The following is a 25515-nucleotide window of genomic DNA, read 5'->3' as shown; positions in this document are numbered from 1 at the left end:
GGCTGATGGGAATGTCATTTGTTTTGTAGGTATTTCATCATTAACTACTGGACAAATGAAACCAAATGAAAATTTGGACCTGAGAATGGCACGATATGGAAAGTGAAGGTATCGCCAGTTATTACAATTCACTCTGAGGGGCAAGGATGTCTGACGATCCATGCAGTAGTTATCGAGACATTTCACTCAGAACCAACCAACTAAAGTGCAAACAGACATTGCTATCCCTATAGCCTAAATAAATAAAAATAAAATGACTATTTTGCCAGGACACTTCTTCAGAATCCATGCATCTCTCAAAGTTCTGCCACAGGACAAACAAATGTGCAAATGTCCTGTTTAAAATATCACACTAATGCCCAAACAACACATGGCTGCAATTATATAGCACTCTGGTCCAAGGTGCTTTCTAATTTTTGCCTCTCCTTCACCCGTTCACACACAATGATGGCAGCAAGCTACCATGCAAGGTGCTGGCCAGACCATCGGGAGCTGCTTTGGATTCAAGGAGCTGGGTATCGAACTGCCAACCCTGTGATCAGTGGACAAACCACTCTACCTCCTCCTCCTCTACCATTACTGTCTAAATGGTCAGTAAATTGTTTTTAGGACCTAACTGGGATAAAATAAACCATCAGAGCACATGACTTGACCCAGATATGGAACGTGATATAAGCTCACTGGACTGGATCTCCCCTTTGTTCAGTCAGGCCTGCGATGATGGAAGTGAGTGAGAAACCAGAGAAGTGTATTTTTATTGACTCTGGACCTCTGCCGTGAAATGTCAGGAGGAAGCACCCAGAGGCTGAGGCTGCAGAGAGAAAAAGAAGCTTTCAGGAATGAAGGATGGGACACTGATACAGGGAAGTTCCTGTTCCCACAGCCTCGAGGGGCATCAGGCTTCATTTCCCAGGCAGAGCTGTGTTTGTGTGAGCACAGATTCAGTTCATTAAAGAAGCAGATACTGGAAAGGAGAATTCTCCACGATCCTTAGCTAAAACACAACTACGACAGAACAGAGCCACATTAGAGAGGGTGGTAATTCACCATATAACTTAAAGGCTAAGCCTAATCCTGTATAATGAATAGAAGAATCATATATTATGTTGGTTTGTAGGGCGTTTTTAGCATACATAGCAATTTGAATCATGTCTCCCATGATTTGCCATCTAATGATCTAATGAAAGCAAAGACACCAAGTGCTCAAACAGGCCTAAACTTGAGTGTTTGTTTGTTGCATGATTTGTTACCTAAGGATCATGTGACTTTAGCCTGCCCTAAAGGTTTTTGTCCTCTTGTGCGACTATGAGAAATCTCTTTCACTCTGTCAAATGATGCATTATTTAAAATATTGATTATATCAGGCAAATATGAGGTCTGGGACTAATTTATGTCCACAGTGCAGTTTCAGTTTGTGTGTGACACAGGAAATAATTCAGGAAATGTGTGGTATCTCATAGAGTGAGAAAAATTTAATTTATTTATGTCGGTCATCATGTAAAAAACGAACAAACTAGACAAGCAGCCTATTTTATACAAGCTTTATTTACAATGTCATTTCCAAGTTTCGCAGTGTAGGAAGCACGTTTTCATCAATAGGTCCTCACCGGACAGATGCTATATGAAATCCATCAAAGTCGACACAAGTTTTATTTTCTCATTCTCAAATGGTCAAACACCTCCTCCACCACTGTTACATAAAGTATGTACATAGTGTGTTTGTATACAAGCATTATAAAACTTGGCAAATGGAAGGTTATTTGCTACTTCAATATGTAAAGAAAAGTTTGCCAACGAGTACAAAAAAAAAAAAATACAGCAAACACTGCACGCGTATTCTGACCTGTTAACAGCCACATGTCGTTTGTTTCGCCTCTTTAATACGCTTCTGACTGGCCCACAGTGCAATTAGCAGTCAAGTAACACTCGGGAACACTGGGTACTTATTTTAGCTTCAGCGTGTAAGTAATACAAACACATTCTGACTTTTTGTGAAGATTACTGCAATACTCATTCAGTAAATTGTTCTCTAACTAACAATTCAGGAAAGATTTGGATGATAGCTTGAACAATACATCAAGATGTCAACTTTCCTTCTTTTTTCACAAGGAATATGCATTAATAAGGTCTGAAAATGGCCCAAACTCGCTGGCTTCTGAAATCAGTTTGTCTGCTTAGATTACTGTGATAATCCCAATGATAACCTTTGCCGCAGTATCTCAGTATTCGCCAGTAATATTGAGTATTTACAGACATAAAAGCAACAAAATACAGTGGCTGACTTGATGGGGGATAAAAGAGGACAACATATTATATTTTCTCTAAGGGAGATATTAAATAAAAAAAGATTTCCGCAACATCCCTGATGTAACTTTAGACAGGCCGACCACGATGTGGATGTGTTCCATTATATACAGATTTCTTACCAGACCAATGACTGATGGGGATGGACGGCTGAAAGAGCTCTGTGTAATATAACTTACAGCTCAAACTGTGGATGTTAATGGCAAGTGGTTTACAAAACACAGATCTGGACAGTAACAAGTAGAAACGGGACAAATCACGTCATCTCTTCACTTTACTGAATTTGTACTGCGAATGTTTGTTCGATGCTCACGTTCTTATGTAGAATCTGATTTGCTAACTTATTTAATGCGACCACACATGCGTAACCAACAGCGAATGAGTCTTTTCCCGCAAACACGAACCCTGTCTTCATTGCTGTCACTAAAATACTGAAAATGTGATCGTTTGTAGGGTCACAGGAAATTCACAAACCATTCAGTGAATTAAAAGTGTAAAATGTGCTTTTTGTTGATGAGAAAACATTCAGTTTCAGACGTGACACGTTTCTTAGCGCAGTCCAAGAAACTCCTCTTCCTGAACTGACTGGAGGGAAATGGAACCATGCCGCATTTTCTCCTCTTTACACTGATCTTAACAACCTCTGTGTCATTTTCATGAGATGGAGACAAATGCGACACAATTTCCACCCAAGTCCTCCTTTTGTTGCATAAGACAAGTATTTAACAGTATTTTGATGTCCTATGAAAACTTCACATCAACTGTAACAGTATAAGTGATGATATAATAATACTACTAATATAAAAAAAATGTAACAACACTGCTGTACAAGCGGCAAAAAGAATAAATAAGCCATTAAGATAAAAATGCACGGCATGAATTAAACCAAGGTTACACAATATAACGTTTTATGAGTAAAATAGGTTAAAAAAAAGAAGAAAACAGAAGAAAAGCCCTCATTAAACCTACTTCATCTAAAGTTTTTTGTCAGGAAAACTATAGTGTGGATGAGATTAAAGCTCATCTCAGGCATTTTTTTCTCTTTTCAAAAACACAATAAAACTGGTCTTAAAGGCAGCACGTCTTCCTGCCTTAACTCCTATAGATGACCTATTTTTTTTTAAATATCATATTTTAAACAAAGGCACTAAATTGGAGGATTCAACCATCTCTCTCATTTGAAAAATGTATGCACTTATGCCTATAATATGCATATATCCTTAGGTGTTTCTTTTCTATCTTTCTCGTGCTTTTTGTGAACTTAATCTGGAAATAAAGTTTAAGACATTTATTTTAAAAAGATACGCAAAATGTCCAGTGTAAGTTACAGCAACATTAAGTTAACTTTCCCTGTTACTGATGCTATTATGTGACTTGTGTAACTCTGTATCGCGGTTAACGCTACATGTTTGAGCAGTCAACTTCCTCCGTGAACAAATAATGCCAAAAAAACACGCTGACCGCTGTAAAACATGCATGATGATTTGGAACTGCCTGGTGTGAATCCTCCTATTGTATATAAGTGTATAGGCGAACAGGATCTTTCCAGATTGTTGCAATAAAATTCCCTTTCTACATTTTTAAAATTCTTTGTCCTTTCAATCCAACCAAACGAACGTACCGCACATTAGCCTACGTGAGCTAACGTACAGATTCCTATTCTTTGTTGCAATGATTCAATGCAATTGCTTTTAAAAAGACCTCAGGTTATTTGCTACTTAGACAAATAACATAGATAACATAGCAATGTGTGTAAAATGTGCATTTTATGGAGAAAATGAGGCTACACTGGCATAAAATTCCATCAAAAGAAATTACAAGTAGGCTAATGGGGGCTTTTATCCTGTATAAAAGCATAACTGTAACAATGTTATTCATTTAAAAACAGTTATTTTGCCATCCTGTGCTCCTACTGCAAAATGTCCAAAAGCCTACAGGGCACACAGTAATGCCCCATAAACTCTCCTTTCATCCAATACTTGTTGTACTCACTAATACTTGAGATAAAAACACCGTCTCAGATGCCATCTGGCAACATGTTGAGGAGAGGCAGGGCAGAACGGCTGTTTAAAGGGGAGCCGACTCCTTTTTTTTGTTATGCAGACTTTTCTTTGCAGGTTACACCTCTCAAATATTTCTCACACGGATGCAAACTCTCCTCCGACCATGTAAATAAAGACAGATATGTGAAAATATGTCATTGAGGTATCCTGGAGCAGCCAGCCGACGTCAAGTTACATATGAGTACTACAGAAAAGCCTTATTAGTTGATTAACTGCTTGATTGACAGACTATATCCTGCAATATTCTGCCCCTGTTCGAGCTGTTTGGAACATACTGGAGGTTGAATTGGAACAGACTTGATGTAGAAGCACAAGTGGGTATGTCCGTGAAGAGTGAGGAGGAGGAGGAAGGAGATGGAGGAGAGGATAACAAAGAGCAGGAGGGACATGAGTAAGGAGCTGGAAGGGTGGAGAGGAGATTAATTGGGTGCAGGAGGGTGAGGGTTTGCTTTTTTTTCTGACCTCATCCCTCCTCAGGCTTGTCTGGAGGTTACAATGCACGACCCTGCAGAGGAGTTGTTAGTGCTCATGCTGCTGCTACGCTGGTTATTCGCAGGCTCGAGTCAACGCAAAGTCATGCAAACAGGAGGCAGGCAGGTAGATCATGCATGGCGTGCCTCAGCCAGGCCAAACGTAGGCCAAAGACAGGCCGGGCCGGGCCGCACCAGGCTCGGCCAGTTCATTGGTGTGCCAGTCATGCAGTGATATTGCTGTTGGGGGAGCAGAAAGAGAGATAACAGTGAGTCGGTGGGACCTGTTATCATGGAACTCTGGCCTTGATGTAGACACATACACAGCAAATGAACAGGGTTAATTTGAAGGCTTAAAGGTCTATCATGTCAGTCATGATGTGCCTTAAAAACAAGGACAATGTAAACAGAATGGAAGAAAAAGAACAGGTTAAAGAGAGGATAGAAGCAGCTACAACAACAACACCTGTTCAAAATTCAGATTTAAAGTGACATGGGCAATACTGTACAGTGCTTTCAATGCACCTTGAAAAACCTTTTTGACTACGATAACAATCAACTGATTCTAAAATGATATGGAAAGTAAGTCCACTTCAGTGAGCTACATTAAATAAACACCTCTTCTTTGTTGACTTACTGGCATTAATGGCGATCTGCAAACCAAATCCCTTTTCATCCCAATAGTCCCAGGATCTAAAACTCAGCAACTATCTCACAGCTAGAGATTCCGTAAGCACACTTCTTTCTGTGTGTTGTGTGGAGGGAAGCCTGCACTGTAGTAAGGATAATATTAACCAAATAGTGTGGTACATACATTTAAATTTAACACTTTGGCACATGAGGTGCTGTCTGAGACAACCTGGTAAATGCTGGTAAAGGTAAAACCATGTGAACTGATGCCTTTTGCAGTTTGTTCGATGGCGGCTCTTCAAGAAAGACACTGAAAACCAGTCAATGGAGCACATTTGTAGACTGTAACGTCTGAAACAACTCCAACAGCTTTCCTTGGAGGGAAAATCAAGGTTCACAATTATTGCTGCACTGTCACTTTTTTTTTCCCAAACCATGTCGTCCTATTGGAGATCATTCAGCCCATTTAGCAAGCGAATGGAACAGTCACATGTGATGACAACACATCTTCCTATGGCTCAACGTGTTTGCTGCTCACTATTGACCTAAACTCACAGATCAGAGACATAATGACATGGCAGAAGAGCAATATTTGAAGACTACAATTCAAACACCGACAGGTAAATGAACAACTGCTGTTACCTGCTTAAAGCTACATCGTAAAAGTTAAAACAGATAACGCAGGCCAGAAAATCTGACAGCTCCAGTCAGAACACAAGATGAACCTGTCACAGGTAGAGATGTGCATAAATACTGCATGAACGGGCAGAGTGCTTCCTCTAAACAAAAATGAAAGAAACTTGAGAAGAGGATGCGATTCTTCTCTGCCTTGGGGTCCAGATTACATGCCTGGCAAAGGTTTGCCACAGAGCACGGGTTGAGGAAGGTCAGTGGTTGAGAGGGAGGAAGAGAGGCCATTTGGAGTGATTAGTCAGACTCTATCAAATATGCTGGGGTGTGAAAAAGGGGAGAAGCCTGGCATCACAGGAAGTCAGGGTAAAATATGCTTAGTCAGGAAAAAAAAAAAAGTGGTGCAAGATTTGGGCAGCCTTGTCTGGAATCTCTACCTCATGGATCTGATCAAGAAAAAAAAAGGGAAAATCAATATGCAGAATGCAAGGAAACAAGAACGTCCATTAGAAATGATTGGAAAAGGTGTGCCTTAAAAAAAGGCACATCTACTGTATGCGAGTTCACTGGAGTTGTAAGGTAGTTTTTGTTGCAGTATTTGTCTGCCCTGCTGCCATCTACCTTGCGGTAGCTGGCTGGACGTGGCCTGGATAGGAGCGGCGTGAGCTGGTGGCTTGTCTCTGCCGGGCCAGGAAGGACTGACCGGAGCCGGTGCTGGCAAGCCTGTCTTCAGCTGCCTTCTTTTGCAGAGACATACCCTGGGAAAAGCACAGAGTGGAAGTCTGATTAATGCTCTTAATGATCACAATCAGTGTAACAAGCAAGAGGAGACTCAATAGCACAGTGCGAACCAGAGCTAATGCACGAGCACTAAACTGCTGTAACAAGAAAAGAGCAGGAGTCAGCAGAGAATTGGCTGTCATCACTTCGCTAATCTTGATGCATGAGAAAGCAAATTAGCTCAAGCACAATATTAGTGCCGATTTAACAACTCATGCACATTAACACCGGCTATCGATCAAATGTCTGACAGGGCAAACAATAAGCTTATACAAAAGCATATGCTGCCCTCTGGTGGTTAAAATGTAAAAGCTGTGACTGGTGGCCCGGTTTCAGGCCGTGCAGGTCCTTCTTACCATATTGTACCAGGCAGACACAATCAGTTTCTCCTCGTAATCTCTCTGGCCTTTTGTCTTGTCCATCTCTTTCTGTTTGGAGTAAACATAAAGCCACAAAACGATTAAGCATTTTCACACACACAGGACCACACTGATCTACAAGCTGCAGAGTCCAGAGTCAAAAAACTTGACTACCTCAAGTGAGTGCAGCATCCTCTCCTTCTCCTGCAGCTGGTTCTTCAGGGCCTGGACCTCTGGACCTGAACCCTGGTTCTGTTTGGGGTCCAGGGTCCGGATCACCTGGAAAAGACATTACCGTTTACAGTAAACTCTCCAAAATAAAGTCCACTTGAGTTAGTAATAAAAAAGATACTCACACTCTTAGCTTTTTCCAGGTACTTCTTATATCTCTCCTCCATCTGTTTCATGTCTTCATCTTTCTTCTTCAAGGCCTCTTCCAGCTCGTCCACTCGTTGGCCTGAGAGGGAACAGCATCAAGGTTTTTTTGTTCAAAATGATAAGAACAGATGGTAGGAAAGGATGGAGGTCAACAGGCTTCAGCTGCACTTCACACATTTAGAATTCAACAGCGGCCCAAACTCACAGCTGGCATTGTATTTAGGCTCCATTTCGTCGATGAAGGAGTTTTTCTTCAGTAAGTCGTTGTTCAGCTCTCGCAGTTTCTCCCTGGTGAAGGGAATGAATGATGAGGACATGTTACATATTTTCATATCAATATATTATCTGGAACACGAAAAACAGAGTTCTGGGTCTGTAAGACAATAACTTACATGTGCTCCTCATATTTCTTCTTCAGAATGGAAGACTGAAAAACATTAACATTAACATTATTACAACCTTATTATTAACTTCATTTCAGTCTTCTTCACCTTTATCCTAGTTCTTAACATTGCTCACACATTACCAAAAGGTCTGCCTGTTTGAAGAGGATCGATTGTAATTAAAGGCACCCCAAGGTAACAGAATCCTGGACATTCCCCTTCTCATCCAGCAGAGGGAAGTGTAGAACAGAAAATGTTTGGATAAGCCAGTGTTTCTCAATTCCGGTCCTCAGGCCCCACCGCCCTGCATGTTTTAGACGTTTCCCTCCTCCGCCACACATGATTCAAATGATCAGCTCGTCATCAAGCTCTGCAGTGACCTGATAACAAACTGATTATTTGAATCAGGTGTGTTGGAGCAGGAGAAATGCAATGTGGACCTCAAACCACAAAAGCACACAGTCACGTGTCTAAGGTGGTGTGAAGCAAAATCGTGTGAAATCTTTAAACTAGAAAGCAAACAGCATCAAGGAATGAGGAAAGCTGGGTCTCAACAGGGAGGAAAAATCTACATGTAAAGGGATCTAAGGGCTAATTAAAGATACGTTTCTGTTTCTAGCAGGAAAATGCAGAATTCCAACACCTAGCTAGGAAAAAGTCTTGCGTGTGTACCAACTCAGTGTAACAGATGCATAAAAGGTACCAAACGTTTTCAAAGTCCGCAAAGAACTATATTGTATTTTGGAGTTCTTATGTAATTCTCTACAAATGTGTGATGTATGTAGCACAGTATTAGCATTGCATTATGTAGAGTTTTTACAATATGCTAATTTATTACATTCTGAGTTGTTACACATTTGCTTCAGGAAGTCAGAAAAGAAAAACAAAAAATAAACAAAGCAAACACCTGAAGAGTACAAATCGTCAGGAATCACAAAGTTATACTTACTATAGTCTGAGAGTGGGAGCATTTTATGAAAAGGAAATGGAAATGTATTTTACTGACTGCAAGAATCATAGACCTGCCAAATGTGGATGCGTTTACATCTGTGTGATCATCTGTCAAAGTGTGTTTTCCATCTTTGCACCTGACGTTTGACACACCAGCTGCATCCCCAAATGCCTGAAACATACTAATTCTACTTAAATAAAAGATACTTCCTACATCGCTGGAATAATACAGCACGGAAATCAATTTTTCCATTCTCTGTTGACTCTGTACTTGTTTTTTAGAAACTGCACTGCATCTACAAGCACTGAAAATAAGTGTTCAAAATACTTAAAATAAGTGTTTTATTTTCATTTTGAGTGAAAAGACAGATTACTGACAGCATGGCAGGAAAAGAACTGGAAACCCCACAAAAGAAAAAAAAAAGTAGTATTTTAAATTCAGATTCATTATTTAGTAAAGAAACATAACAGCTCATGGCATTAAAACCCAAATTACCTTTCAAAATAAAATATCAAAGACCTTCAGCCTTTAGGAGAAGCTGTGTACTGCAGTCTTGTGGATGACCTTTATTAACCCAGTGTGGTATGAGGGGAATTTGACTTTCTGTGGTTGTTGACATCGTTTCAACTGGTATCAGAGCTATACACACACAATACAGACCAAACATTTCGTTACTTACATCGTCTGCTTTGGAGCCCTGTTCTTGAAGATTCTTTTGCAGCTCCTCTACCTGGCTCTGTTCCTCCATCAGGCGCTGATTGATTAGCCTAGATAAAAAGCACAAAATCCAGTTTGACGAGATAGTTTTAGCACATCAATGAGCAAACTTCAAGCTACACAGTGGTAGATAAGACACCAGAGTGGCCGGCATCTGGTTGAAAGGTCATTGACTGAAATTCCAGTATAGACAAAGAAAATCTCTGTGGGGAAATAAATGGGAGATTGATCCATGTTCCAACACAGGGAAACACCATTCGCCCACACTGGACATGTGGCTCTCAAAAATACACGAACAGACCAAAAGATTCTTGGGAGTAAAACAATGACTTTGCTGTATTTTCCTTTAACTGCATTAAGATACTGAGCACAAACGAGAACAAATTTAATTGTGTATTTCTGAGGAAGTTGCTGCAAATGCTGCTCGGCTCCCTGTTTCTGTGCTCTTTGCTGACCTGTTCTCTGTCTCCAGCTCATTTTTTCTTCTGTTGGCATCCTCCAGTAGACTCTGCAACAGTGCAATCTTCTCATTGTCTGACCCCTCCTGGGCCAGCTTCAACATCTTGTTCTCATGCTGAAGACGAATCAAATGTTCTCTGTAAAAACATACGGGGACAGAAGCAGGTGTTAACTTCTACAAACACTGATTACATATAGTTGAAACAAGCAGTCGGACTGTTATATAACTGTACCAAGTCATTGATTATTGTCTTCATAATAAAAATAGATCCTCCACAATCTGATCACAGTAGTCATTTTTTGTCAAAATATTGTGTTAGCATTACTTTTTCATTTAATTCTAGAACACATGCAGACAAACTGCTTTGTAGCTACAATAATCTTTAGCAAACCTGTCGGCATCTAGTTGATAAAAACACTCACTGTCACATGAATATAATTTTGTTAGCACAGAGGAAACAGCTCTTATGCAAGCATTATGCAATCAGCTGACTGAAGCCTAGTTAATACTAAAACATTTGCAGCAACTACTGTAATTCTGCTGTACTGTAATACCACACGTGCTGGACTGTCAGACAGACTGACACTGCCACCTGCAAGGCTAAAAATATGTTTAAAACACTCATCAGGAAGCCATTGTTGCTGCAAAGTTAAATCCCACACCGTTCACCCGACTGACTGACTGTTTCCTGACGGTGATACACTGTCTTTATACAACTTTATTTCAGGTCTATTTACCACTTTCCATGATGGTAAAGATGGCTTTTACAAGAGTTTTGTGAAAGGCAGTCAAGAGGTTTGTATTTGTAGTGGCAGCAGGTTAAACATACTTATTGTAAAAGGGTTGAGAAAGTTTAGTTTTCACTGAGCAGTGCTGTCATCCTCTCTATTGTAATTTAAGTGAATTACTGTGGAACCAGATTGTCCACCCACTTTCATTTGCCCACGGATTTATCTTCTCTTCGTCATATAACAAAAATGAGAAAAAGTAACAAAACAGAGCGCTGCAGACAGTGCAGAAACATCAGGCAGAAAGACGGAGAGCTTCTGATCCCCCTTCAATCAATCTACTTAACATAAAAGACTGGACACGTTGAGCACAGCCCTTCTCAGTCTGTATTCCTATTTATTTTTCAGGGTGTGGCTGCTGACTCCTTTCCAACAGGAGAACTCACTAAATGCTTCCAGGCGAACTCACAGCTGCTGGCTGGCAAAGATTAGGCCAGAAAATGCAACCTGATGAGAGATTCCAATACGGATTACCGGGTGAAATATTCCACCAGCATGACCGGATTTCTTCTAGTGGAGTTCTGAATTGTACCCCACAGCAGATCAAGAGGTGAACTGCATTTCAAGCTGTTCTGGCTGTTTTACAGTTTGGGGAAAAAAGGATGGGCTCTAATCAGTCCCAGATGCTGCTTGTAAAAGCAACAGGTTGAATCTGGCAAAAAGATAATGAGCATAAATCACCCAGTTACTAAATTTGCATTTGGAGTTCTTCTCTTTAGATATCACACAGGAAATGTCAACATCTTAATTCTTAATTCTGGGTAGAACAGCGTTTTCGTTATTCCACCTCAAAAAGGTAATGAACACCCTGGACTGGGTTAACTTGTGTTTTTTTCCCCTATTCGTAGGCTTTAAAGGATTGGGATTTCAATGTAAATCCACATTCTGCTTGGTTCACAAGGCACGTTGCACTGCCGGCAGAAGACCCAGCCCTCTTGGAAAGCAGCAGTCAGGCTGATGTAACTCACATAACTATTATGTAACTCGCGACAGAGACAGCTCTTTTTAGGCCAAACTCATCTAAAACCTTAAAACAGCAAAAAGACTGAGAGCAACAGGCTGGAAACACCATGTGGCTACAAAGTGAACGGCAGCACCACAGACATCACACACACACACACACACACACACACACACACACACACACACACACACACACACACACACACACACACACACACACACACACACACACACACACACACACACACACACACACACACACACACACACACACACATCAGCAGAGACCCAACTGTCAGCCCCTGTCACTGGAAATCCCCCTCTCAAATCTTATCCTTTAGCTTGACTGGTGTGTGTTTAGCATGCAAGTAGCAACACTGATTGCCTTAAACTTCAGACATAAAATCTTAACTAACCAACTTAATGAACATAACATAAACACGCTAGATGATTTGATATCTGTGCTCCATAAACAACTCTTTATCGCTACCTTCTCTTTATCAACAATCATTGAAGTGAAACAAAACGTGGGGTCAAAGGTCATACCGAATCTCTGGGGTTGTGATCTCAGCAGCCAGCGAATCAGAGCCGTCATTGCTGGCCAACGGGAACAAACCTGAAACAAACAGACAGATAGCATTTAGGCTTGACCAAGTAGACTGTGAGTAGCTTAAAAAAGCCAAGCTCAGCGACTCATATTTGGCCACTAACGACAGTTATTTACCTGATGTAAGCCGTCCCTCCTGTGCTTGTACACAATGTAGTTCCTCGATAGTCTCCTTCAGAGAGTCTCTCTCCGTCCGCATACGCTACAGAGAGAGAGAGAGAGAGAGAGAGATGTGTGAGGACTGGTTTTGACATGTATGGTGAGACATTTTCATGAAAAACCTATACTTTCTGCAGAGTAAAAAGAACACTGTTGTTAGAGTGTACCACCTTTATACTATGAAAAAATGAACTGGATTTACATCTTTTTCTTTTTGTAGAGAGTCCACCTTCTCTTTGACGCGTTTGTACTCAAACTCCATCTTGTCAGCCTTTTTAGACTCTTCCGACAGTCTGTTCTGAAGTTCGACCACCTGTGCAGACAGAGGGCAGTTGATGAGAGGACAAATAAAAAATATACCTATGTGTGTGCAAGAGCTCCAAGTTGTTGCTCAGTCAGGGACCACGTGAATGAGGATTACTGCATGTGAAGGTCAACATGGCTGCTGGTTGGCTACCTGTCTCTTGTATGTCTCCAGCTGGCCCTTGGTGGCATTCGCCTTTCGTAGCTCTTCTTCCAAACTGACGTTGGTCTGCATTAACACTGTGTTCTTCTCCTCCATTAGCTTATTCTGGAATATAGCGACAGAAACGTAAGCTTCATGAGTGCCGTTGAGCTTTGACAAATATTGCCGGTTGATGATCTTAACAGAAACTAAATGTTTTTGCTTACAAACCAATGGACATTGTGTGATGTATTGCAAGAGGAAATGAATACACTGTGATTGAGTACCTGTCTCCTGAGAAGTCCCATGTCCTCCAGTTTCTTCTTGTAGTGTTCCACTGTGCCCTCTAGCTTTGAAACTTTGTCTGATGAATGTCTGGGAGGGAAAGAGTTTATTTTATGACGTTACACTCAGAAAGGAAAGGAGAGGGAAGCTTTAGCAAGGCTCTGTTTGTGTAGCAACACATGATTAGTCAGAAAGAACAGGAGAGCGGTTCAACGATATATTAATTATCCTGTGTCTTTCACTCCCCTCAGGCCTCTTACACCTTTAAGATCACATCAAAGCTTACTGAATGCACTTTATGGTAACTTTAAATAAACTCTAAACAAACATCTGTAATATAACAAATGTGAACATTAAAAATTGTGACGCTTTAAGGCATAACTGCATTTTTATGTATAATGATTCGTTTAGTTTGTTTGACTCAGGTAATGTCAGTATGCTGAGAGCCAAGGCCCCGTCATACCTGAGGACATCCATCTCATCCTTCAGAGACTGGGCTTCATCAGCCAGTGACGTGAGGTCTTCATTCTGTGACTTCACATCCAAGAGTTCTTTTTCAAGCTCTTCGCAACGGATCCGGTAGTCATCTTTTGCCGCCTCCAACCTAAGCAAGCATTAGCAACAGCAACATGTTTGACATCAGCATCGCTCAATTCAGCTCTCGTTTTCTCATGACAGAGTCTCTCCTTCCGACAGCTCCCCACCTGAAAGTTTCCTCCTGTAGTTGCTCCAGTTGTGTCTGCAGCTGGAGGTGTCTGCGTCCAGCAGGGCTGTTTATATCCTCTATGGAGTCAGACTGGTTAAGTCTCTCCATCAGGACCTGGTTTTCTGCAAGCAAACTGCTCTTCTCTTCTTGCAGAGCTGCCACCTGTGCGAGGGAAGACAGCGAAAAGGAACACAAAGAATGGAAATGCAAAACGAGAAGGGACAGGAGGAGTGGAGGACAGAAGGATAAAAGGGAGCATGAGAAGGAAGGATAGATGGATAGGATGTTCAGATAGACAGACAAGGGAAACAAGTTAGAAAGTCTTTTCACATTTTGTCTCAAGCTACCTAAATGCAACATTTTCTTCACAGCATTCAATCCAATAGGTTATTCACAGTCAATGCAGCACTGATTTTGGTAAGCAAGCACAAACCAAAACACACTTCAACAAGGCAAACCAGCAAACTCCAACAGAGCGAGGAGGGCTACATGTGGTTTGATGTTGCCTTCTAAATGTGATAGACAGGGTATCAAACTGCACACAAAGCAAAGCAGAAGCTGTTTTTTGTATTGTGCCAGAATACTAATTACTAAGGCTGTTACATCTCAGAAAATATGAGATGCATTGTATTTTTGCTCTACGGCATCTAGATTCAGACGCTGAATTGTTTTGACACCTGTAGAATTTATTGTGTATTATTTATTTTCTGCATTATATAAGACTTTACACTGTTACTAGCTATGTCTGCTTTTTTTTTTTTTAAATCTTTCACACTCCCATGTGTAAAACATATGCCATTTAAACATCAGTAACACTGTCATGTGGAAGTGTTTTGGGAGACCTTGCACCAGTGTGGAAATTCTCTCACTGCAACAAGCCTGCATCACATCAAAGATGTGATCAAGACAGCTCAAAAAGAAGAAAACAGAGTGGGACTCAGCAGCATCCATTCTCAAAAACAAAAGATGGCATAGTTAATTCCTACAGGCACTGAGTTACATAACTATTTTGTGCATTTTTTAAATCCAAAAAAGGGGGAAAATATATGAATAATATAGTATGTGTAAATATTTGACATATATTCAACAGTCCTGTCAAGAAATAACTCCTTCCTGCATCCAAAAGCCAAGATTTTCCTCTACTGTTGCTGTGGGAAAGCATGAAACACACCAAGGTAAAAAGACAGAAGGTTATTAGTGAAGGGGTGACAACTGACACGTCCACACAAAACTGCAGTTGTGGCTGGTGTGTCCCAAAAGGACCACGTGCATATGTGTGCACAAACACCTGTGCACAAGCGTGTACACACATATGCACACATAACTGGGAGAAGGGGAATTTGGATTCCAAAGGGGATGCTGGTGCAAGCAGACTGAAAAAAACAAGAATAATCCAGGACTTTTGGACACACCACACATCATGGATGGAAAAAAAGAGACAGGAAGAAAAGAAATTTTGCATTTACCCTCTCTTCTAGCTCATTAAACTCTAACCTCAGTCTATCACGCTCCTCTTGGACATGGAGGGCCTTTAAAGCAAGGCACACAGTATTGAAATAGTCAGGAAATAAGAGGACACAACAGGAGAGCAGTAACCCTTTAAATAACAGCTCCGTTTTTCTGAACAACTGTGGCATTAGCAGGAGGTTAAACGTAAAATTAATGTCCATTACAATCAGCTGCTGCTCTTTTTGTGACATTTTCTAGTATAGGAAAGGTCTGTGAGTAGAAGCTGGGTTGGTACCATGTATTTACAGTGTAATTAAACAAAAAAGGGAGCTGTTTTTAAAGTGTAACCAAAAATTTTAGCTGTTAAAGTATGAAGTACGACACAGTAAGTTAGATAGTTTAAGAGTTACAAAATGTATCATAAAAAGAAAGAATAAAACATTTAATTGGGTGAATGTGGGAACACTACGTATTCATATCATGTTATGTTTCTGTGTACTTTGAATACGTTCAGCCTCACTACATGACTACATACAGTATAGCTATTGTACATAAGTACAGATTTATCAACAGTGTGTTTCAGGTTTTTTTTTAGATAAAAAAAATACTGAATTGCATCGTCTGAACACAATTATCATTGCTCAAGGGAAACTACTGATGCCTGGCACTAAACAGTAAATGAAAAATTTAACCAGCTGCATTTTCCTGACAAAAAGGAGATCTGACTCATATTTTTAGCACTTTAGAACTCCCACAGTTTTAATCACAGCACCATGAATATGCAGCTGGTATTGTCATAATAACCAGCCACAAATAATATGAGCCGCTGTAATAGCTAATAGACCTCCACAACCTCGCCAACCACAACCTTATTCAGACACGCTGTGCTACGCTGTACAAAAGGAAAAAAATGCAAAAAATGCATAAAACTAACCTGCATGTCAAGCTCACGACACCTCTGGGAGATCTCTTCCTTGGTAGCCAGAGCATCATTCAGCTCCTCGACTGTCTTCTTCAGCTGAGAACAGAGAGAAAGAAACAACAGATGAAAACCACACAGATATCACTTCAGTTCCGCAGCTCCGGCTGTTTCATCATGACGGCTTTGTGTTTAATGACATAGGTGTTGAGGTTTCATTGAAAAATCCACATATCTGAGGGTGTATGTGAATGTTCAATATTGTGCTTTAAAAGTCAAGTCCATTAAATGTACAAATGAGCAATCATGAAAATCCACAGAGGATACAGCGTTACTCCTAAAATTTGAGACCCAGCACTGTTGGAACACAGAAGTACATTAAAAGACACCACTGAGCTTCTATAAAGTCTCATACCTGTCTGTCCAGATCCACATATGAGTCATTTCCTCCCGTCACTGGAGTCTCTTTACTCATCAGCTGCAGGAACACACATAAATAGGTTAATGATTGGGTTGGAAGATGTTAAGCGTACACAGCACCAACACTTGTTACACTTCGATTCAGCAATGAGGACAATTAGCAAGTTGGACTGCCGTGTCAGTCCTGCATTGGCTGACAGGACACAGGATTATCAGATCATTCTGCAGATGTGGAATCCCAATCCATCCCACAACCGTGTTTCTGTTAAAAAATCTACCCACCTAAACCCATTTTATTCTCAATATTTACCAAATATCATCTGCAGATAATCTGACAGCGGTCTACATTTCACTGTGTTTCACCTCTTGGATGGCTGTCATGACAACATGCTGCACTGATTCCTCCATCATCATTATGGTCTGGATGTATTCTAGAAAACGCACAGAAACAGGCAAACGTGTAAGTTGTTCATGCAACGTGACATCACAATATCAAATTACATATCGCACACATACACTGACAAGAACACAGAGATATGCACCTTGCTTCTGTTCACAGTTGACAGCACAGCCCAGGATAAGCTGCAGCATCCTCCCAAGCTCTGCTGCGTCAGAGTGCTCTCCAATGAGGTTAACATCTGGTAATGTGAAGTCGTTAATGTGTTGACCTAGCACCTAGACGTGGACAAAAAGAATGTTTTCAGAAAGAATGGAAACATTTCATCTCCGCATCATCAACACAACTAACACTGGAGGCTGGATGCTGCCGATCAAGCCTTATTTCAAAATGAATACAAGATAGTCTTCTTACTTCCTGGTTATAGTCGAGGATGCCTTTCAGGATTTTCTTTAGGTTGCTGATCTGCAACAAGCGAGAACCCATATTGAAAATAACAATACGACTAACACAGAGTCTACTGATGTACTACAGCTTACTTACGAAAAGGCTGAGACACACACACAATCTTACCTTCAACCTCCAATTGTCCCCGACCTCTGGCTTGATTCTGCTAATCCATGCGTCATTAAAATACACTACATCTCTAGAAAATTTAGACAGACAAGAGAAGGGGGATTACAAAGTGTTTTTCTGAAGTGCGATTAAGCAAACAGATTTTCATCCCTCACCCAAACCCCAGTTTGCACAAGGACGCCAAAAGCATGCAACAAACAACATACAATGTAAATGTAAATTTAAAAAAATGCAGCGGATAACAAATGCATTTACTAACACACCAACCAACAATGAAAACTTACATTTTCTGCAGAGCTTGGGCCATGACGATACCACTCGTCAAGTCTTCTACTGTCTTGCATGGAGCCTCCACACCAAATGTTTGGATCTAAACAAAACACACACATGCACACGTTGCAGTATAAAGGTATGCAATTACACAAAGTTACCAGTTTAAGTGCAACTGCAAACTAATCTGTTTGCAACACTCAGCAACTATTTTACATGACAACCTCTCCTTAAGGTTCCAGCAGGTCAAGTGTGGGAATGACACTTGGGTCTTGGGTGATCAGCTGGACACCATGTTGAGTTTAAAACACATTTAGACATTGATATTGTATATGTCAAGGCTATTTTTAAGTATTATTGTTAGATACAAGGCTTGATAAGTCTCTGCAAAGCAGCATTTTACTGGTATCTTTCTACAGTGCAGTAGCAAATATAGTCACAGTGATCCCCTGAAAACTTTCGCTTGTCATCATTGCTCAGTTTCTCTTACATCACCTCTATCACGTTTTTCAGACCTTACTTGGCACGTCTGTTTTCTTTCTACCCTTCATATTCTTCTCTACCACTTCTCCCCTAGATTGAAAGTCTGTTGCCCAGACACAACTGAATAGTTTTCAGTCTGCATGTCACCAGCCCACGTGCCAAAGAAAGAGGGGAAATTGAGAGCAGGAATGTTGGAATTCTGACAGGAAGAAAATGACAGGGTTGAAACTCTGCCTGCACATCGTTCCGTCTGTCTCACTTTTCATTTCGTGGCAGCTCTCAAGCCCTCAGTCATGGATCTGCCAAGAGCATAAGGCAACACAGAAGAGATTCAGCAGACTGGCCAAAAATTTGAGAGATTGCCTATTAACCAGGAACACAGGTTAAATCCCTGATGAGGTGTTTATTGTGGATTCACATGAACTAACTGGGATGAAATGATCTTAGTGCTTTAAGTCAGAGTCCAGCTGGACTTGAGTAGGTTCACATATATTTTCAGCTCGTCATGGTTTCCAACATAAAACCCAAAGTTCTTATGATTGGAACAATTTTAGAGTGAAAAGTATGCTACAAGCTTGGGTTGGCAACAATTTGTCATTTCATTTAATGCTGTCTCAATCCACTGCCATGTTTCTTAAAATAAACATGACGCAAGAACAACACAGTCTCAGCCTACTGACTCACCATAATCTGTTTTGAACAGGTTCAAGTAAGTTTAAAAACAGAAGGGAATTTACCGTGTGTGAATAATTTACTTGTTGATTTATCATTAAGTAAATTTTTAGAATCAATTCCCTTGGTCTTTGAAATGGAGCATCGTTTCATTGAGCTACAGAAAAGGAAGATAAATCAATGAGACCTGTATTATCATTTCTTGGCAGAGGCAGAGTTCAGTAAGCAGGAAGACATTCAACACAGTGCACAGTAAAGGACGGGCTTCACATCACATGAGGGCGTCATGATACTCAGAATAACATCCACACCATCACCTGATAAATTCAGCTGATGTCTCCAAAAGGTGCTGGTTTACTTTCGAGTCACAGTTGGACATTGACTTTCATACCTGCTCTTTAATGTGGATTGTGAAGCTCTTTTCTTTTTTTCATGCAGCAATGACCACCAAATGACCTTCACAGAGCCAGTTAGGCACCCAAAATTCTGTCAAGAGTTTCCTCAAGTGCACCTTTATACTTTGTGTCAAACTCATCCAGCTACAAAAAATCAGTTAAAAATACTCAAACAGAAGTTAGATCAACTTCTAACCAGGAACTTCCACTCAAAACATCCAAAATTGTTGCTGTGACCGTGTATATAACAGCTTTCAAACAATCAAATGACACTCAGCCACCCATGATCTCAAAATGTCTTTATTATCATTCCAATTTCTACTAACTAGCCTCCAGGGCCAAGGGCAAATAAGATATCCTCTCCGTGTATCAGTCAAGCAGCGAGCAGCTAACCAAAACAATTCCCCTCATTACATAAGACCAACTGCAAGTCAACTACAGGTGAGAGAAAAACTTGACCTGCTTCAATTACTCACACGTTGACTCCATTATCTACCCATACAGCCAAACAGTACTGCCAAATGTCGACTAGAGCGCAATCAATTGATTACACCATTTCCTGTGATGCTGCGTTAGCTTGCAGAGTGGCTTATACGTTGGCTTCCTGTTTGAGATACTATTACTACACAATACTGGCAAGTGAGATGGCACTATATTTCAAGTCATATTACATTGGAAGGAGGAGCATTGTCAAAAATGTTGAACTGGTATTTTTCATAGGTTAAAAAATGCTGTATTGCAAAGATGTCAGCAGCATGTAAGCAGCACTCTGAAACATATTTAGATTACAATGGCTGGGACAGACAAATCACTCTTCACCTGTGGCACAGTGCTAAAATTTCATTAATTTGAAACACACAAATGGTTCTAGTTTATTTGAACTGTGGCTCAACTGGGCATCACATACGAAGAGGTGTAGGAGTGTAAATTGCGAGAGCAACTCATTGAACTCATTGAAAAGTCCAAGTGGACAGCAATGCACTGTCAACTACAAGCAAGAAGATTTCTGCAAAAGGCAGACATCACAACTCCTTCATAAGGTCTAAACACTATCAAAGTACCTGTAGTAATGTGCAGGTAAAGAGATATGCACATAGTTACATACAGAATGACAAGACTTCATTGACTCTCATCATTAAAGGAAGTGGAGACGCAGTGGATTAACTTAATGGAAATGTCCCCACACAGCTGGGAAACTCTTTGGCTACATATGTGTGGTTTTACCTCATCAGCTTCAATGATGTTTTGTAATTATCTGCTTATTCTGAAATTGATGCAGCAACACGTTTTAAACAAGTCTAGACAGGAGCAACTTAAGACTGGAAAAGTTGTGGAATGCTCCAAAAACACCTGTTTGGAACCTTCCACAGGTTAACAGGTTCATTGGTAACAGGTGATAGTATCATGCTTGGGTGTGAAAGGGGGCATCCTCAAAAGGCTCATTCACAAGTTAGTGAAGGACTTGTCTATTTACAGTTATAATGATCATTTGGTAGATACAGTGCTAAGACTGAAACTAACATCTCTGTGGAAATAGTGCAAAGTTTAGTATTGGTGCTGAACCTCTAAGCTGTTAGTTCTGGGCTTAATGCTATGTCAATGGCCTGTAGCCCACAGTGTACAAGGATTAATAGGAGCTACCCACATTTCAGTTGTAACATCTGAACTCTTCATGGACAGCTCCGAGCTAAGCCACGTCCCTCACATCATCAGGGTCACCTCCAGATCAGGTTATTATGATTATATCAATCACTGAACCTTGAAGCACTGACTGCCGATTATGAAGAGGTTAAACACTTTTGCATCCACTAGAATAATATTTTCTGTATTCCCTTATTGTATTATTCCTATTACTGAACAAAACAGGTTGAACAGCTACCCTGTGCAGCTCATACCTAGCAGGCTTAAAAATGTTCCTTTCAAGTTCAACAGCAATAGCCGACTAAACAAATAGCTGTAAATTTTGTTTTTTGGAATTGTAACTTTCATTGTAATTTTAGTACTTCAGCTCTTTCAGCCTTGGTAATGCAGCTTCTTATTAGTTTTAACGTTTTACTGTGTCACTGAAACCGCACAATACCGATTAAGTAGCACATACACGCTTTCTCATGGACTGGATGTCCCCCACAAAACACCTGGTGCTAATTCTCTTCACAGTATCTGAGGTCAAGTTAGTGTTCCATCTATGTGTGTGAGCTGGATGATTGAAAAATCAATTGATTCTAATCAGCTTATCTAGAAACAAAGCCTCATGTGAACTGAGGAATTCTGATGCTGTAGTTTGATCAGATTTGCTCCCGTTCCATGGTCACATCCTCCATAGCAAATTCTATAATGCAGGGATATTCGCAGCATTTCACTTTCAACCAGGTGTCTGATTCTGACCAGCTAACTGTAGTCACTTAATGTAGAAACTAGTTAATCCAATCCTTGTTGTCTGATATTGTAAAGCAAGTGGGTGCCTTGTGGCGACAACATTTTCCCTGCTGCACACAAAGAGCAACAAAATAGAAAACAAACTCCAGAAATCTCTGATGTCTTATCTATTAGAAGTGGGTATGTGTTCATTTTTGAAAAATCACTGACCTCAAAAAATAAAAACATAAACAGTAATCATTCTCTTGAAAATACTGACTCAATTACACCAAGTAAGCACGGACATACACAACTCAGCAAGGGACGGCCTGAGGTCAAAGAAGGAAATCCACACCTATTGGATTGTGGAAACAGTTGGAAAAGGAGGCAGCGGAGCTGTGGAAAAAGCATGAGTCACATGACCAGGACTAAAAAACTGAGCTGCAAAAGCACTGGCATGAACTCACAATGAATGTGATCAGCGTGAAGAGGATACTTGTCCCTCTAAACTATTATTACTTCAATTACAGCTCTTTGGTTTGATGATATGCGTTTCTCCAAAAGGAAGAGGAGCACAGCAATGCCACGCCAACCTTGTGCAACCCTGACAGTCTCAGTGAACATGCATGTGGTGCCTGATGAAGTCGTTTCAACTTAAATAAATGTCTGCTACCAAAAAAAATAAGACACAATGCAGCCAATGCACAGAGTAGTCTTGACAATGTTAAGCCAAGTGTATCACTTCCATGTAAGGCATGAGAGAGGCATAAATGTCAGATGTGATTATTTTTTTGTGGTGCTGCCCTATACTGTATATAATCCAGTTACTTTAAGCAGTTGTTTACCTCTATATGATAGAGGTTGTATGAAATACTTAATAATATTAATATACATGGTATTGTGCCAAAAATTTCAGACAGCTCATGCATAAGGTCATAATGACTGCTGTGCTCAACTTAAGTCAATAATTTTCTGGTACACCACATGAAGTATTCTACGCACAAAGGTGTTTATGTTGGTTAAAAAAAAGGAAAAAGACATCGTTTAAATTATCAAAAAAATAAAAAAGGCTGCCAGCAGATAAACTCCAAAGGCACATCAAAAACTAACTGACATTTGGCTGACATTTGGTTATATTTTCCCCACTGATACCAAGGAATATTTCATGCTACACACATATGCTTCCTTGACTAAAACCCCTAAAAGATCCTAAATTCCATTACTCCTTTGCTGATCTTCACAGCGAATGGTATTACAATGAGCTTTCACATTTACTGTGCAGTAGTACAAAGACAAAGCATTTGCTTCGTGTTTCTCAGTATCCTTTCAATCAAAATGACTTGGCCTTCCTGTTGCACTGACCTAAAGCAGAAACAGTTGCGAAGACATCTGCATTGCTATTTCATAAGAGATACGGTGTCCCATGTTTTAATGACAATCAGTCAAGCTCAGTGTTATGACTTCACAGCTGACAGGTATGTGAGGAATGTTCACCGGCCACGCCATTACTAGGAACAAGAAAGGCCATTCTGAGCTGGCATACACACATGTAAGCCAAGCTCTGACAATAAGAGGTGGACAGGACAGACACAGGAAGCAGATGGGCCACAATTGTGCATGAACTGAATTTACCAAGCTGCTAAATACATTTTGTACCAAGCACTAACTTTGCTTCAAATAAAGAGTCATTATGCAAAAACTTTCAGTTTTCGTTTTCATAGTTACGTTTTGCTGTTATTGCATTTTTTTTTTTCAAAATGTTCAAATGAAATGCACAAGATCTGAAAGGCCAATTTCACAAATAGGAATCCACAAACTGATTTCAACCATGATCAGACAACATGCGAAGAAGCACATGATTACACAGAAGCAGGGTAAAGGGTGGCTTGCGTGTACTGAACTCTATTATAGCCAACACCAGATGCATGTTTTCACTATATACAAGGCTTCTGACATTCATGTCAGGAATCTCTAAATAGTTATCATTGTGTCACCTCTGCCAATGTAGTCAAAAATTTTGTTCACACATCTGAGTAAGGCTTTGTTATGCAAGCTGGAGTATCATAAATATGTATATTTGGTCACCCTTTTCCTCGTCTAAATGTCTACATTAACGTTACAGTTGAGAGATCCTGGATTTAATACACTCTTAAGATGTGTCACATGTACAGCAAATGTGCATCAACTTAATTATCATACACACATCAGCATCACCCATCTCTGCTTTAGAAGAACTGTTGTATCAAACCCAAAACAGTGGCATATTTTAACAAGTACAGGAAAAAGCCATGGTAAGAAATGTATGATCCCAGCTCTAGCCACGTCGCTGCATTTCACCAATGTAAACATGTACTAATCGGTAGCATGTGATCCTACAATGTGATGCCTTATTCCACCTTGGCAGCATAGATTCTGTTTCGGGCTTTGACGATCGTTAACGTTATAACGTTAAATCCTAGCTAGCTATCCTGCAACACTTTAGATCAAGATGAATGGGTGAGGGAACGCGGATATAGTGATACATCGAACAACAATGTCAGGAATTTAGACTCAAAGCAGATACCAAGCTGTAACGGTGTATCCTAAATCCAGAGGAAAGAGATTTTGTTAAAAAAAAAAAAAAACGTTGGACCATAATAAGGCCGACGTCTGCTGTCTGATCCCCTTACAACATACGACAAGGCATTAGCAAAGTTGAGCTAGCTAAACACCTGATTGCAGAGGTAGAACCAAAATTACACTTTTAACTGGGTATGTGGTTTACTGGCGGCTAGGAAGCAACACATCAGCAGATAAAGCAGCGAACAGCTGGCCCGCATACGTAACCAACATGAGCCCGTGTCATTTTCCTCTAGCCTGCTAACGTTACCCCAGCTAGCTTCTCGAGCTAGAATTAGCCTTGTGTGCTAGCTAGCATAGCCGGTGCCGGAGAACTGTCTGTCAGCTAAAAGAAGCCCAGGAACTTCATATTTGAGCACCTACCCATGTCAGGAGGCTTTCACAGAGTTCCATTCGATCCAAGGACTCTGATGTACTCATCGTTACTTAGCGTAGACCGACTTTGTGTGGTGAACAGAGCCTGAAGTTACCAGTCGGCTTCATGTACTCCCGAGGTCTCTCCCTCTCTGGGTGTCTCTCAACCCGTCGGCCAATCGTCGGGTTCGCTGCCTATCCAGTCCGGCGTCTGCCAGAGGAGGGCTGGGTGGGCGGAGTCTGCAGTGGAATATAAAGGGAAATTACCACCATTACAGAAAAAACTATTCCTGTGGGACATGAACGTCACATGAAATATATTGAGTACTTTCTGAAGCTAGGTGAGAGAAATATGAAGCTGCGTTTAGTGGTTACAGTATAGTAGTATATACAGCCACATTCAAGTGTTGACACGAACCCAAAAAAGGGACATTTGCTTGCAGGCTTGGATTAACTTAAAGCAAAAATGGTCAGCGGTTGACCCCCTTTTAACCCTCTTTAAAACAGTCTTAGCTATCCTTAGTTTG

The 25515-nt window shown here is 40.5% G+C and overlaps 1 protein-coding gene across 3 annotated transcripts; it reads right to left on the bottom strand.

Annotated features, from left to right (window-relative positions):
• Positions 1-1533: 1533 nt before the first annotated feature.
• On the bottom strand, positions 1534-25165 carry hook3 (hook microtubule-tethering protein 3). 3 transcript variants are annotated; one of them, XM_070988673.1, is made up of 24 exons: positions 24998-25165; positions 18125-18210; positions 17838-17910; positions 17679-17729; positions 17410-17542; positions 17231-17298; positions 16863-16925; positions 16463-16546; positions 14078-14241; positions 13837-13977; positions 13376-13463; positions 13101-13214; positions 12846-12956; positions 12602-12686; positions 12424-12493; positions 10122-10262; positions 9629-9716; positions 8007-8041; positions 7820-7902; positions 7593-7693; positions 7411-7515; positions 7234-7305; positions 6719-6855; positions 1534-6543 (listed from the first exon to the last, which is right to left on the bottom strand). In XM_070988673.1, exons 1-24 carry the CDS (start codon positions 25052-25054, stop codon positions 6531-6533), a joined length of 2163 nt encoding a protein of 720 aa, XP_070844774.1. In that variant the 5' UTR covers positions 25055-25165; the 3' UTR covers positions 1534-6530. The 3 variants fall into 3 exon arrangements, with proteins under 3 accessions (XP_070844774.1, XP_070844773.1, XP_070844775.1); XM_070988672.1 differs by having other exon boundaries at positions 4917-5077; XM_070988674.1 differs by lacking the exon at positions 1534-6543 and having other exon boundaries at positions 6581-6855.
• Between the last annotated feature and the right edge of the window lie 350 nt (positions 25166-25515).

Source organism: Chaetodon trifascialis, chromosome 20 (assembly GCF_039877785.1).
Source record: "Chaetodon trifascialis isolate fChaTrf1 chromosome 20, fChaTrf1.hap1, whole genome shotgun sequence".
NCBI lineage: Eukaryota > Metazoa > Chordata > Actinopteri > Chaetodontiformes > Chaetodontidae > Chaetodon > Chaetodon trifascialis.
The sequence above is the reverse complement of the archived record's forward strand: the minus strand, read 5'-3'. Positions and strand labels throughout refer to the sequence as shown.

Excerpts from the sequence above, each read along its gene's own strand:
- hook3 (XM_070988672.1), bottom strand. The coding sequence starts at position 25,054 with ATGAGTACATCAGAGTCCTTGGATCGAATGGAACTCTGTGAAAGCCTC. Across the intron at positions 17,911-18,124 it reads GCCCAAGCTCTGCAGAAAAT|AGATGTAGTGTATTTTAATG; the intron begins GTAAGTTTTCAT and ends TAAATTTTCTAG. Across the intron at positions 16,547-16,862 it reads ATGTGGATCTGGACAGACAG|CTGAAGAAGACAGTCGAGGA; the intron begins GTATGAGACTTT and ends CTCTGTTCTCAG.